The sequence below is a fragment of the Dryobates pubescens genome, chromosome 3 (genome assembly GCF_014839835.1).
Source record: "Dryobates pubescens isolate bDryPub1 chromosome 3, bDryPub1.pri, whole genome shotgun sequence".
Lineage (NCBI taxonomy): Eukaryota > Metazoa > Chordata > Aves > Piciformes > Picidae > Dryobates > Dryobates pubescens.
In genome coordinates this window covers 17,651,166-17,664,491 of record NC_071614.1, presented here as the reverse complement: position 1 = coordinate 17,664,491, position 13,326 = coordinate 17,651,166, and the positions used below count along the sequence as shown (strand labels likewise).

The 13,326-nt window shown below is 43.9% G+C and overlaps 1 protein-coding gene across 2 annotated transcripts in view; it reads left to right on the top strand.

Annotated features, from left to right (window-relative positions):
- Window positions 1-294: 294 nt before the first annotated feature.
- CFAP61 (cilia and flagella associated protein 61) overlaps window positions 295-13,326 on the top strand; it is a 126,547-nt gene continuing 113,515 nt past the window's right edge. The window contains exons 1-6 of one of the 2 annotated variants that reach the window (XM_054179709.1): window positions 295-470; window positions 1,599-1,749; window positions 4,931-5,007; window positions 5,802-5,869; window positions 7,324-7,450; window positions 12,691-12,823. In XM_054179709.1, the coding sequence (XP_054035684.1) occupies window positions 295-470; window positions 1,599-1,749; window positions 4,931-5,007; window positions 5,802-5,869; window positions 7,324-7,450; window positions 12,691-12,823 (732 nt within the window). Of the gene's footprint in view, window positions 471-1,598; window positions 1,750-4,930; window positions 5,008-5,801; window positions 5,870-7,323; window positions 7,451-12,690; window positions 12,824-13,326 lie in introns of those variants that run through there. The other variant, XM_054179708.1, reaches the window with a different exon arrangement.

Sequence of the window (13,326 nt, the reverse complement as noted above, 5' to 3'; positions counted from 1 at the left end):
CACAGAAAGAGAGATTGGCCATTGGAATGTGCTGCCCAGGGAGGTGATGGGGTCACCATCACTGGAGGTGTTTAAGAAAAGCCTGGATGAGGCACTTGGTGCCATGGTTTAGTTGCTTAGATTATGTTGGGTGATAGGTTGGACTCGATGATCTCAAAGGTCTTTTCCAACCTGGTCTATTCTGTTCTGTTCTGTTCTATTCTATTCTATTCTAAAATCCATCTGAGCTGAACCATTTCATAGCTTTTGTAAAAACCCATTTCAAGTAACCATGCTGAACGATGGATTGCAGCAATGTTTTCTCTCTTTCTTGCTGCAGTCTGTAAGATGACTCCAATAACCTCTTCAGGAGGAAATGCAGAAGTCTTCAGTGCCAGAAGAACAGAATCTCGTGATGTTTCAGATATTATCAACCTCTTCAGCTATTTTACAGAAGTCATTTTTGGGAGGATTGATGTTGTGTACCTTTTGTAAGTAACATTTATTTTAGAGGCATTACATTGCCTGTCTTGTAGGAAACCTCAAGAAATTATGTTACATTTAAAATGCCAGAAGACATTATGAGCCTTTGGATGGTGTGGCAGAATGACTTTTTATGCTGTTCACAAAAAGAGAAATAAAATCCACTGTTTTCTGCACCACTTCTCTTATCTCTACACATTCATGACTTTGTGCAGACTTGGGTTGTGGCTGCCAGCATGGTGAACAAGGTTTGACTCTGGACTGTCTTCCTCCTCATAAAAGTTCAGAAAAAATGGTTTTGAATAATACCTGCTGAAACCATCAGATTCCAATGTCTGCTGTCTGCTCCCTCTAAAAGAATCTTTTAGCCTGTTCAAGGATGATAGCAGTTGAGAGGCAGGGACTTGGATTTGCAATCACTGTGTGGTTGTGACCATTCCATTTTGGTTTTCTGTGTATGTCTAAATCTTTTCATTCTTTTCCAGTTTCCTCTTAATTAAAGGAGTTGGGTTTTTATCTCTCTGTCCTCCCTTGGGCAGACATGCCATAAAAGTTCTTTTAACATGCCTCTTTTCATGCCCCTGAGTTACCTAATATTCTTGTAGTTTGACATCTGTCCCCTAGCTGCTGCTGTGACAATGCCCTTGGTGGAAGTGGGTGGTTGCAGAACTTCTCTGTTACCACACTTTCATTGCTGGAGGTAGCAATGACCCTTCTGTGCTTCATCTTTTTGTGCAGTGGTGAACAGCAGAGACAGACTGTGTGGAATGCTGGTGGGTCATTTAGGTTTTTCCACCTGACTTAGTGGTAAATGTCTTGGATACCAGCTGTTTTGGGGAAAACATAGCTGTATGAGGTAACATGCACAGAAGAGGGAGCATTTAAGTCTTGCACATCCAACTTAAAATAATTGAGAGTTTGACAACTCAGGTTGATTGTTATAATGTCAGAATATACTGCATAAATATCAGGAATTGAGCCATTAATGTCAAGATGTGGGTAATGAACTTTTATTGAGGCTCAGTCCTGGGAGTGTGTTTGAACATGGTTATTTTTCCTATCCTAACAGGAATAGGAGTCAGCCACTTTAATTTGTGTAGCTTCTTGAACTTCTGAAAACTTAAATTGTTTTCTAGAGAAAAAGCAAATCTTGCCTTGACACTCTGCAATGAAAAGGATGAGCTGATAGCTCATGCTGCCTTTCTGGATTATCCAAATTGGAACATCACTGATCAGTCTGAATGGGAATCATTCTTAGATGAAAACTACATCAACAATACATGCACTGTAAGTAAACTGTGTGACTTCAGTTGAGTTTTCATTTAAGGCTCTGTTATGAAAAGTATGCTGACATTAGCATCTTGATTCTGGGGTAAATGTGATGCTGGTGTGGAGATTGCTGCACTCTGCTTTGTGTGGTGGCAATTTTCATACTTCTTAGTCAAGTTTAAGAATTATAGGAGTTAGGAACAAAAAATAGGCACCTAGGAGTTCAGGATTCAAATGCTGGTTTTCATTCAGTCCAGCTTGGATCTAGGTCCTGTGACTGAGAAAAGATGAAAGATATTCATAACGTTCAATAAGTCAAAGTGCAAGGTCCTGCATGTAGTACAGGGCAATTCTTGATATCAATACAGACTGAGGGGTGATGAGATGGAGAGCAGCCCTGCAGAAAAGGACTTAGGGCTGCTGGTGGATGAGAAGCTGGACATGAGCCAGCAGTGGGCACTTGCAATCCAGAATGCCAACAGCATCCTGGGCTGCATCAAAAGCAGCATGGCCAGCAGGTCAAGAGAGGTGATTCTGCCACTCTGCTCTGCTCAGGTGAGAGCTGGTGTCCAGCTATGGGACCCCCAACACATGCCTCCAGTTAACCAGCTTCATGGACCTGCTGGAGCGGGTCTAAAGGAGGGCCACAGAGATGATCAGAGGGCTGGAGCACCTCTGCTATGAAGACGGGCTGAGAGACTTGGGGATGTATAGCCTGGAGAAGTGTCCAGGGAGATCTTAGAACTATACTTTAATATCTGAAGGGCACCTACAGAAAGACTGGGGAGGGACTGTTTAAAAGGGCTTGTAGTGATAGGATGAGGAGCCATGGTTTGAAAGTGGAGCAGGGGAGATTTAGGTTGGACATCAGGAGGAGGTTCTTTACTATGAGAGTGGTGAAATACTGGAACAGGTTGCCCAGGGATGTGGTTGAGGCCCTGTCCCTGGAGGCATTCAACATCAGAGTTGATGTGTCCCTGATGCAGTTGGAGGTGCCCCTGCTGACTGCAGGGGTGTTGGACAAGATGACCTTTGTAGGTCCCTTCCAAACCAGCACAACCTGTGAATCTATGTTGACCATGAGCACTCAGCAGTTGGGCAGCACACAGCCTAAGGAGGAACTGTCGGCACTGATGTTCTCTCTAGGCAGTTTGTTCATCAGTTTTCCAGGGTTGTTCTGGGGGACTTGAAGATGTGGCTTGCAGAAAACCCAACAAATACAGCAATTGTATTTGAAAATGCTGTGTGCTGTTAAAAGGAGCAAAATTATTACAGCCAAAGGGAGTATAGAAAAAAACCCCATGTAATTTTCTTGTAATCTGTTTTCTTTGTCACTTGAACAGTACTTTGTGTACAGGCATATTGCAGGCACAGCCACTTCATTCATTCACTCTGCAGCTGCAGCTGCTCCTCTTGGGTTATGCCATGCTGTCAGTTCTGAGCTCTTCCTCGGGCAGCAAAGCTGCAGCTGACTGCGGGGCGCAGGGCACACAAAGGGAGAAGACAGCAAAAATAAAGCTTGATCATGTTAGGAATTACTGTTCATAAACAGAAGTGAAAAGTGCATTGGGACATAGAACTTTGGGAGCAGAACTCTTTTTCATGAGTGCAGATTATCTTCCGAACCTGTTCTGTCTTATGACTAGAGGAGATATTGTCAGGTAACTGCAGATTAAATCCATGTAGATGTGATTCACAAAATGGGGACCTTCTAAATACATAATTTCATAAAAGTCTAGTTGACAAGTCTTCTTTTTGGAGCATGGAAATGATGAGGTAGTTTAAAGGTCTGGTGAAAGTCCTTCACAGCATTGCCTGGTTACCATCACTATTCAGAAACACTTACAGGCCAAATCTTGCCTCCTCTTGGATCTCAAAAATAAACCAGGTGGTCTTTTTTCCCCTTCCTTTATTTTATTTTGCATTTAACAAAACAAAGAGAAGCCTGAGTTTTAGACATGGCTTTTGATGTTTCTCCATTTCAACAGCCTGTTGTCTTTGTGCTGGTCCATACACTGCAACCCCTATTCAAATCATTCTTGCACTAAAGTTGCTGACATTTATTGGAGGCTCTAGCTGTGACATTTTAGTTGAATACTAAACCATTCAGAAGACCTCAAGCTGTTCCATTTATGTCTCCATCAGCTAGGCTTGTCTGGCAATTTAATGTTGGGGTGGTGTGGAATTTTCAACCCACCACAATTTAAAATGTCTTTCACAGAAATACTTCATCTAGAGGTAGACCTCCATTGACTCAGCACTTGAAAATAGTATGCTAGAGAAATCAGCTGAGTTATTAGCTCTCTCCATTCCAGCACAAGGGTTTTCCTTTGCTTGTGTTTTCACAGACTGCACTGGGTTGGAAGAGACCTTCAAAGGTCGTCTTGTCCAACACCCATGCTGTCAGGAGGGACACCTCCAGCTACATCAGGCTGCTCAGGGACACATCAGCTCTGATCTTGAATGTCTCCAGGGACAGGGCCTCGACCACATCCCTGGGCAACCTGTTCCAGTATTTCACCACTCTCACTGTCATGAACTTCCTCCTGATGTCCAACCTAAATCTCCCCAGCTCCAGTTTCAAACCATTGCCCTTCATCCTATCACAGCAAGCCCTTCTGAACAGTCCCTCCCCAGCCTTCCTGTAGGTCCCCTTCAGATATCAAAATGTAGATGTAAGGTCTTCCTGGCACGTCCTCTTCTCCAGGCTGAGCAGCCCCAATTCTTTCAGCCTGTCTTCATGGGAGAGGTGCTCCAGCCCTCTGATCATCTCTGTGGCCCTCTTATGGACCCACTCCAGCAGGTCCATATCTTTGGTTAACTGGAGGCATGTAAGATAAAGACATCTTTTAGTCCACCCTGGTTTTGCTTGGATGATTTAGTTGTTAATTGTTGTGGTTAAATGAAAATGGTACTAGCCTGGGGTGAATACTGTCCCATGTGAAATGATGTGTGAGTGCTGAAGTCAAACAACAAGTGAGCTTGAGTGTAAAGCAAAAAAAATATTACAGAAGAACAAATCATGGTATAAAAAGTCTTTTCATAAGCTATCCATACATGCTTTGCAGTTACTTACATAGATGAAGCTACTCATTTTGAGTGCAGATCATACAGATTGGAAATAAATGTGACTATATTAATGCTTGGGCTGACTTAATATTAGCTGCACAGTATTTACCTTTTCATTCTTCATTTGTAGCCTTTAAACACATTGTTCATGCATCTTTTTGTGGCAAAAAGGGAGTATAGAGCTGCATGTTCCCAAGAAGTTGTTAGGTGAGTTGATATGGCACTTTTTGATGTGCATTCATTAATTTGAGAGGTTGCAAAATTTCAAATTGGCCACAGTGATCACTGGATTGAAATGACATATCTCTGGGAAAGTAATAAGACATAACCTTGTGTTGTTCACATGTGCCCTGTTGACTTTGAAACCAAGCTGTGAGAGTCCCAAGTTTGCTTCCCAAATAGTGTTAGGGTTTAGCTGTGTCTTTGCTGCACTGTTCCACAGAAATAGCTCTGCAGTTGCTAGAAAACACTTCTTCTCAGGTAACCCATTCATAGTTTGTTAGCTACAGGTTATATGGTAAGGCTGTGAGCTCTATGGTACAAACAGCACAATGGATTATTAAGTTAGTTCAGTATTTCAGTATGACACAGCTCAGGTTATTTGGTATGGCTCAGAATACAGTTGCATAAACAGTGACTTACCCTTGGTGCTGTTGCCGTTGAATTGACAGTTACTTTGTCATGTCAAGCCTGCTCATCCAGATGCCAGGTCAGTCATCTGCCAGCAGAGATCTGGCATCTTCAATTTTTTCACCACTGGGGAACTGATATGAAAAGGAGGATGTTTGAAATCTAAGAATTAGGAAATTGAGAGGAATAAGGTAGTAAAAAATGCCCAGATGAATTTCCCGTGATCTTATTTGTCAGAAACGTTTTAATTTTTGAGCCATGTGGACTCCTGAAGGAAGATTAGAGACAGAATTGTGTGTATTAAAAGCCTAGATGCTATATCTGATTGGGTGTAATGATGAAAGACTGAATACAGCTGTTTATTTGTCCAGGAGAGCTTTTATCACAGTCCCAGAGCTGCAGTTTATACTTCTCTTTATTCCAGCTGATGAGAATTTAGGTAAGAATTAATGGTATTTCATTCTTTAAATGATGAGCACAATCTCAAATCTCATGACCATGAATACACACTCAGAGGGTGGCTGCTTTGTGGGTTTTAAATACTGAGAAAAGCTATCAATTTTCTGCATGTGGAAAACAGAGTTTTGAAGTAGCCTCTAATGGACATTGTAAAATAGGTTTATGTGGCTGCCTGTTCCTCCAGCAGTCTGTCCATTTCCTGCATTTTAAATTTGCCAGAAACAGGACTTCAAACAGGGAAAGTTCTCAGAAATAAATTCCTACAAAGTCTGTGAAGATTTCTGGCTGAACAGGGGAACAAAGCTGGTGAAGGTCTAGAGAACAAGTCCTGTGAAGAGCAACTGAAGGAACTGGGATTGTATCGCTTGGAGAAGAGGAGGCTGAGGGGAGACCTCATTGCTTTCTACAACTCCCTGAAAGGAGGTTGGAGGGAGGTGGGGCTGGTATCTTCTCTCTGGTATCAGGTGATTGATCAAGAGGGAATGGCCTGAAATGGTGCCAGGGAGGTTTAGGTTAGCTGTTATGAAAAAATTCTATATGGAAAGAGTGGCCAGGCATTGGAACAGGCTGCCCAGGGAGGTGGTGGAGTCACTGTCCCTGGAGGCATTCAAGAGCCCTGTGGCCATGGCACTTTGGGATGTGATTATATGGCCATGGTGGTGTTAGGTTGATGGCTGGACTCACTGATCTAAGAGGTCTTTTCCAACCAAAACAATTCTCTGATTCTGTGGAGTAAAGAGATTGAAATCTTCATTTAGCCAGTGAGTACAGGATGGGGAGAGGACACTTTGGCAAGGTTCAGGGTGCTGGAGACACAGAAGGAAATCTTTTAGAGCAGAGGCACAAAGATGGAAAATGCACATCTTAACCAGAGACCAGCACCTGGCTTGGAATTTCAGTCCTGAATTCAGACTAATTTAGACTAAACAAAGTGTCTGGTTTTTAATTTATTTATTTTTAAATCATTTGCTCTGAGCCCTCTTTGAAGTGACCTGGAACCTTTTCTGATGTGCCATTTTCTAGACAGCTTAGTTTCCAAGTCAAGCTAAACCGCTCTGTGGTGCTGTGTCAACTACAGACAACAGCACCTGAATAATGGTGTTTGTCAAACCTACCCAACAGCAGATGCCAACTTCCCTTCAGCATAACAAGTCCTGACCAAGAGATTCTCCAGTGGTGTATAGGATTGGTTATGGGAGCATTTCTGTAGGGGTTTGATTCTACCAGTTCCTGGTTGATTTGAAGCTTATTCAACTTTGGGATGCTGCTTCTACATTTGTCTACTACTGTCATTTAAGCTTCATTGCTTATCCTAGAAGACTTAGAGCACTAAGGCATCTATGGTTTAAGTTCAGAACTCCCTTTTCCTCAGTTTTGGTGATAATTTAAAAGTTTACAAGTTCTCAGCTCCTCACAGATTTTTGTCATTCACAGAGCCAGAGATGGGAAATGTCTTTGAAAAGATGGTGGCTGTTCCAGGTTCATTAATGGATAAAAACTTTACCTTGCTGGTGTTCCCCAGGCACCAGCATCACCCACAGCTGCGTATTCGTCAGGCAAGGTAATGGAATTTCTTCCTTCCACCTCTGTGAGCAGATTTCTCTGTGTTAATGATCAGAGGGCTGGAGCATTTCCTCTATAGGGACAGGTTACCAGAGTTGGGGCTTTTCAGCTTGGAGAAGAGAAGGCTCCAGGGAGACCTTATAGCAGCTTTCCAGTACCTGAAGGGGCCTTCAGGAAAGCTGGGGAGGAATTTTTTACAAGGGCTTGTAGTGATAGGTCAAGAGGGAATGGATTGAAGCTTGAGGAGGGCAGATTTAGACTGGAAATTAGAAAGAAATTCTTTAGAGTAAGGGTGGTGAGAACCTGCAACAGGTTGCCCAGGGTGGTAGTGGATGCCTCCTCCCTGGAAGTGTTCAAAGCCAGGTTGGATGAGGCCTTGAGCAAGCTGGACTAGTGGAAGGTGTCCCTGCCCATGGCAGGGGGGTTGGAACTAAATGATCTTTCAGGTCCATTCCAACCAAAACCATTCTATGAATCTATGCTACATCATCTTGCCTGGGATTTCTGTGGTTTGTTCTGAATAATAAAAAATACTTACCTTTGGGATTTTTATTATTAGGGCACTATTTTTTCCCCCCCTCTTCAATTACCCAGTGCCTGGTGATAGAGAATTTATACTTGAATGTTGTCAATCAATAGATGCTCTGCATGAGCTAAATTCTGTTTGCAGTTGACGCTTTGCCTTTCCTTTTCCTCTGTATGCACCTTTGTACTTCACTGGCATCCATAGTAACGTTCCATGGAGCCCTTTAGAGACTTATCTCTGGTAGTTGTCCCCAGCCACCTGCCTAGCAACATGTTCTGGGTCAATGAAAGGAGATTAGGGTAATCTCTGTTCCCTCTTCCCTTGCTCATAAGGGAGGGGGGAAAGGAGCTGTAAACTGATACTTTGCTTAACCATTAATTTTGAAGCTATTCTCCATCTGACCTTTTAATGTGAAATAAATCTGTGGTGTGCCAGAACACAGTCCACTGAGCTTCTATATTTCAGTTTCTTGCTGATACCTTGTCTAGATGGTGGGGTTTGTTCCACATGCACAAGAGCTGACAAATTTGCAGCTCTGTGGAATGCCTTTCTTGTGCTTGCTCTCACAGTATAGGCATTTTGTAGTATTTTTGTATTAAAAAGCTCTTGGATGTTTGGGGATTTTTGGTGGGGTTTGTTTGGGGGGTTTTGTTGTTGTTTGAGGTTTGTTTGGTTTTTTAAGACTATGGTGCTAGTGGAAGATAATATAAGAAAATTTAAATAGTTCTTTCCCTACATTTTGGAAGGTGTGTGTGGAGATGGACAGAGCATCACTGCCAGGTCAGTCTCTCCATGTACCATGAGCTGGCAGAGTTGTCATCTGCATCTTGATGTGTGGCCTCGTGGCATGTTGTGTTGTAGAGCACAGTGCTGTAAAGGACTTGGAGCAGTGAGTAAAAATGCTTCATTTAGAAGTGGTGTGTGTCTGTCTTCAACCCCAGTGAAACAGCAGGCTTCAGTTGGAGCACAGTCTCATTCCTTTACCCTTAAGCTGTGGGTCTGAGGTTTCACAGCACTGTCAGGTTTGCTTGACTGATTGATTTGATTGATTGTGCTGAAGCAGTGAAAATGGAACAATTTTGCTGCAGCTTTTTGCTGGAGATGCTGCCTGCAAAGCAGAGGAGTTCTGCTGGTTTTTGTTTGAGATAAAAAAAAGTGTGAACTACTAGAAATTTTTACAGGGCTTCATTGGTCTAAGAACTTCCTTTTAGTTCCCATCCTTTGAATCAATGCCCCAGACAAGTAATTGATGGTGTGTTACATTTTCTGTACTTTTTCCTTTTGGAAAGAATCTATTGCAATGAAGATTCTCACTTAAAAAGAATGGGAAAAAAAGTGTGGGGCTTAGAAATTTGTCACCCCTGGCAGGTGTTTTGCACTGTGAGTGGGCAGTGGTGATTCTCATTTTTACTGGTTTCTTAGGTTGGCTTTCTTAATTTACAAGCAGAATGGAAGAATCTGGTTACTGCCCTTCAGAAGAATAATTAGATTATTTCAAGCTCCTGGCAGATGGAGTAGTACCTAAAGGTCAAAAGTTAAGCATTTATTCTCCCAGCTAAGAAGGCTGTTAGTAAGGGTTGTGTAGCCAGTCCTCACCCTGGGCTCTGGCAGCTCCCTTCCTGTCCATCCTACCCCAGCATGCTGACAGACTGACCTCGGCACAGCAGGGTCAAGTTGTCCAGGGTCTCATCCCCAGGCTGTGTTGAACCATGGGGGCAACTGGAGGAATGAGAGAGCTTTCAGACAGATGGCCTGAGAATGAAAAAGCAGAAACAACATCAGAATGAAAGGGATCACTGTCCCCTATCAGAAAAGCAATCTCCCTAAGGTCGCTTTCATTCTGGGGTGTAAGAGCAGCAAAAGCCATCTACGCTCCACCTGGACTGTCCTTCAGGCTTAGCCTAGAGGTGGGCACTGCTTAGAAACTAAGACCACATTAACCACAATTAGAAACACAGGATTTAGGCCCAGTGTGCTAACTTTAAGGCTTCTTCCAAGTCCAGAAACATGGATAGAGTGGAAATGAGAATAAATATTACTATTTTTTTCCTAAATTGCTGGATATGCAGAACTAAGATCTTCAGATTCTTCTGAACTTTCCCCTCAACTCTGCCCTGATAAGAGCACATCTGGAGTATTGTGTTGAGTTTTGGGGTCCCTAGTTCAAGAGGGACAGGGAACTACTAGTCTGACAAAGGCTATGAGGATGATGAAGGGACTGGAACATCTCTCAGATGAGAAGAGGCTGAGAGATCTGGGGTTGTTAGTCCAGAGAAGAGAAGGCTGAGAGGAGACCTTAGTAATGTTTATATATATCTGAAGGCTGGGTGTCAAGAAGAAGGGGCCAGTCTCTTTTCAGTGGGGTCCTGTGATAGCACGAGGGGCAATGGATACAAACTAGAACATTAAAAGTTTCACCTCAGGATGAGGAAAAAATCCTTTTACTGTATGGGTATTGGAGCCCTGGACCATATGGATACATTCCTGTGTGGCCTGCCCTAGATGTTCCTGCTCTGGTAAGGGGGGATTGGACCCAATGATATTCAGCGGTCCCTTCCAGCCCCAGCCATTCTATCATTCAGTGATTCTATGATAAAAGCATGTGTAAACTTGAGCAATAGGAGCTGGAAGCAAAGCACAAGTTTTCCTAGAACTGAGGGTCGTTTTCATCATAATTCTTGGTACTGGTGGTCAGAAATATATTTCTGCAACACATAACACTTCTAAAGCAAAGAGAGCTCCTTTTGAAGAGTTATTTGTAAAGGCAGAGAGCCGTTTCTAGCCGTTTCAGAGCCGCTCCGCTGGCTATCCCAGCCGCGGCCGCTAGAGGTCAGGCGAATCCCGCCGCCTCCGAGCGGCTCGGCGTGGGAGCGGCTGCGGGACCCCCAGCACCCCCGGAGCGCCTGCCTTGGACAGCACCCCCGGACGCCTGTGTGTGCGTGAGGCAGGAGTCTCGAAACGCCGTTAAACTCGGTTGTTAAAGGTGGTGTAGCTGAGGGGATGTTCCGGAGAGAAGGGTGCAGACCATGCATCCTCATCCAGCCTGCAGATGATACCAAGCTGAGTGGTGTGGTTGTTAAGAGTGAAGGAGGGGATGGGTGCCATCCACAGGGACCTGGACAGGCTGTAAAAGTGGGCTGAGGAGAATCTCATGGGTTCAGTATGGCAGAGTGCAAGGTTCTGCACCGAGGTTGGGGCAATCCTCGATATCAATACAGGCTGGGGTATGATGAAATTGAGAGCAAGCCCTGCAGAAAAGGACTTGGGGGGTGCTGGTGGATGAGAAGCTGGATGTGAGCCAGAAATGTGCACTTGCACACTGCATCAAAAGAAGTATGGCCAGCTGGTTGAGAGAGGTGATTCTGCCCCTCTGCTCTGGTGAGACCTCACCTGGAGTACTGGGTCCAGCTCTGGGATCCCCAACTTGAGACATGAACCTGCTAGAATGGGTCCAGAGGAGGCCACAAAGATGCTCAGAGGGCTGGGCAGTGCTGTAGAAGTGCTTTGTAGTAGTAGGATGAGTGGCAATGGTTTGAAGCTGGAGCAGAGCAGATTTAGGTTGGACATCAGGAGGAAGCACTTTACAATGAGAGTGGTGAAATACTGGAACAGGTTGCCCAGGGGTGTGGTTGAGACCCCATCCCTAGAGGCATTCATGATCATACTTTGTGTCCCTGGGCAGCCTGCTGTAGTTGGAGCTGTCCTTGGTCATTGCAGGGGTGCTGGACAAGATGACTTTTGAGGATGTCCTCCAACCTAATGCAATTTATGAAAGCTGTTTGGTATTAGAGCCTTTATGCCACGATCACAGCACATGATGAATGAATTCTTTCATTGTGTTGGTAAAAACACCAAAAGGTCTTAAGACTTACACTGATCCTGGCTAAGAATTAACATTTATTATTATTTTAATGGTTTAATGGGAAAGAGTCTTTGTGTCTACCTAGCATGGGGCCTGGGTGAGTCTGAAACTTGGACTGACTGGAAATGGGCTTGGGCAGCTTTTATGCCAGCATCACAGTCCGGAGTAGTAGAGACAGCTAAAGCCTGTGGCAGGTTCCCACCTATGGAGAAAGCCCTTCCTGAGGCAGAGGAATAGAATAACTGCACTTTGGCCTTTGTATCTTTTTCAGTGGTGGAGCATTAACTTGACCTTACAAAGGCATAATGGCTCAGTTTCTGCCAGCTGACTCCCACACTGCTGTGTGTAGTAACAGCCAATATTCAGCCTTGTTTCTCCCTGACAGGAAGGCGCTTTTTGCCCCCCTTTTTTTTAATCTTCTTTTTTTCCTTGTCCAAATTGCACCAATGTTGCTCTATGAGATCTCTGCCAACTCCTACCAACTGATGACTGGGCTGATGAGTATAATTATTTTAAGTAAGGCCTAAAGCTTAGATCCACCTGGCCTGAGATGCCTTAGGCAAAAGAATTTTGAACTGGGCTGCCTTCTTATTTTGTAGGAGAAAGGTGATCATCTCTGTTGGGCAGTCCAAATCTTAGGTGTGTTGTGCTGACTTTTGGAGATGGTCCTCTACCTGCTCTGGTGCTGAGGCTCCCAGCTTACTGTGCACTGAGGACATGTCCTAGTTGAAATTATCTGTGGGCAGAGGCTTTGGATCAAGTATATAGAATTGTCCATATGCCACAAGAGTAGAGAAGTTTTGAGACCTATTAATGGCAGAATTTTTAGGACCTCATCTGTTTTTTGTAGGTTGGAAGATTATGATCATCTCATGGCAATCTGGACACATCAGAGTGAGACTCTGAAGGAAACCTATAGAGAGCATTTCCTTGCTGATCTCATAGCACATCAAGATGAAGAAAACCAGGCTGTTGTCTGCGAGGTCAGTCTGCCATGAGCCGTTTGTCTGATCATAACATTAGTGCTGTCGCATGGCAGTGACTGCTCACGCTGCTGGTCAGTGAATAAAAAGGGCAAGCTCTCTTCTGGAAGGTAGAATTTGGGATCTGAACACACAGAGTGCCCTCCACCACATATTTTGTGTCTTTATTTGGGAGTGATGTCACCTATGAAGTAAATGAAGCAGCAGTTCTCAGTGACTGGGTAGATATTTCCAAGTGGTTGGAACAGACCATCCTGAGGAAACCACGCTGCCCTTTTACACATTTGCATTATGGATGCCCAGTTGTCATTCCTGGTGAAAATGAATATTGCATGTGAAAGCCAGTAGCCAGTAATGCTTTCACAGTTTAAAATGATGTGGATGGGGTGGTTTTTTTCCCCTCTCCTGGCTGAGGCAGTCAGGTTTGGTTTGTTGGTTTTGGTTTTGTTTTGTTTCTTCCTTGAGTTGAAGACAGAAACCCAGGAATTAATTTACATAAGAAA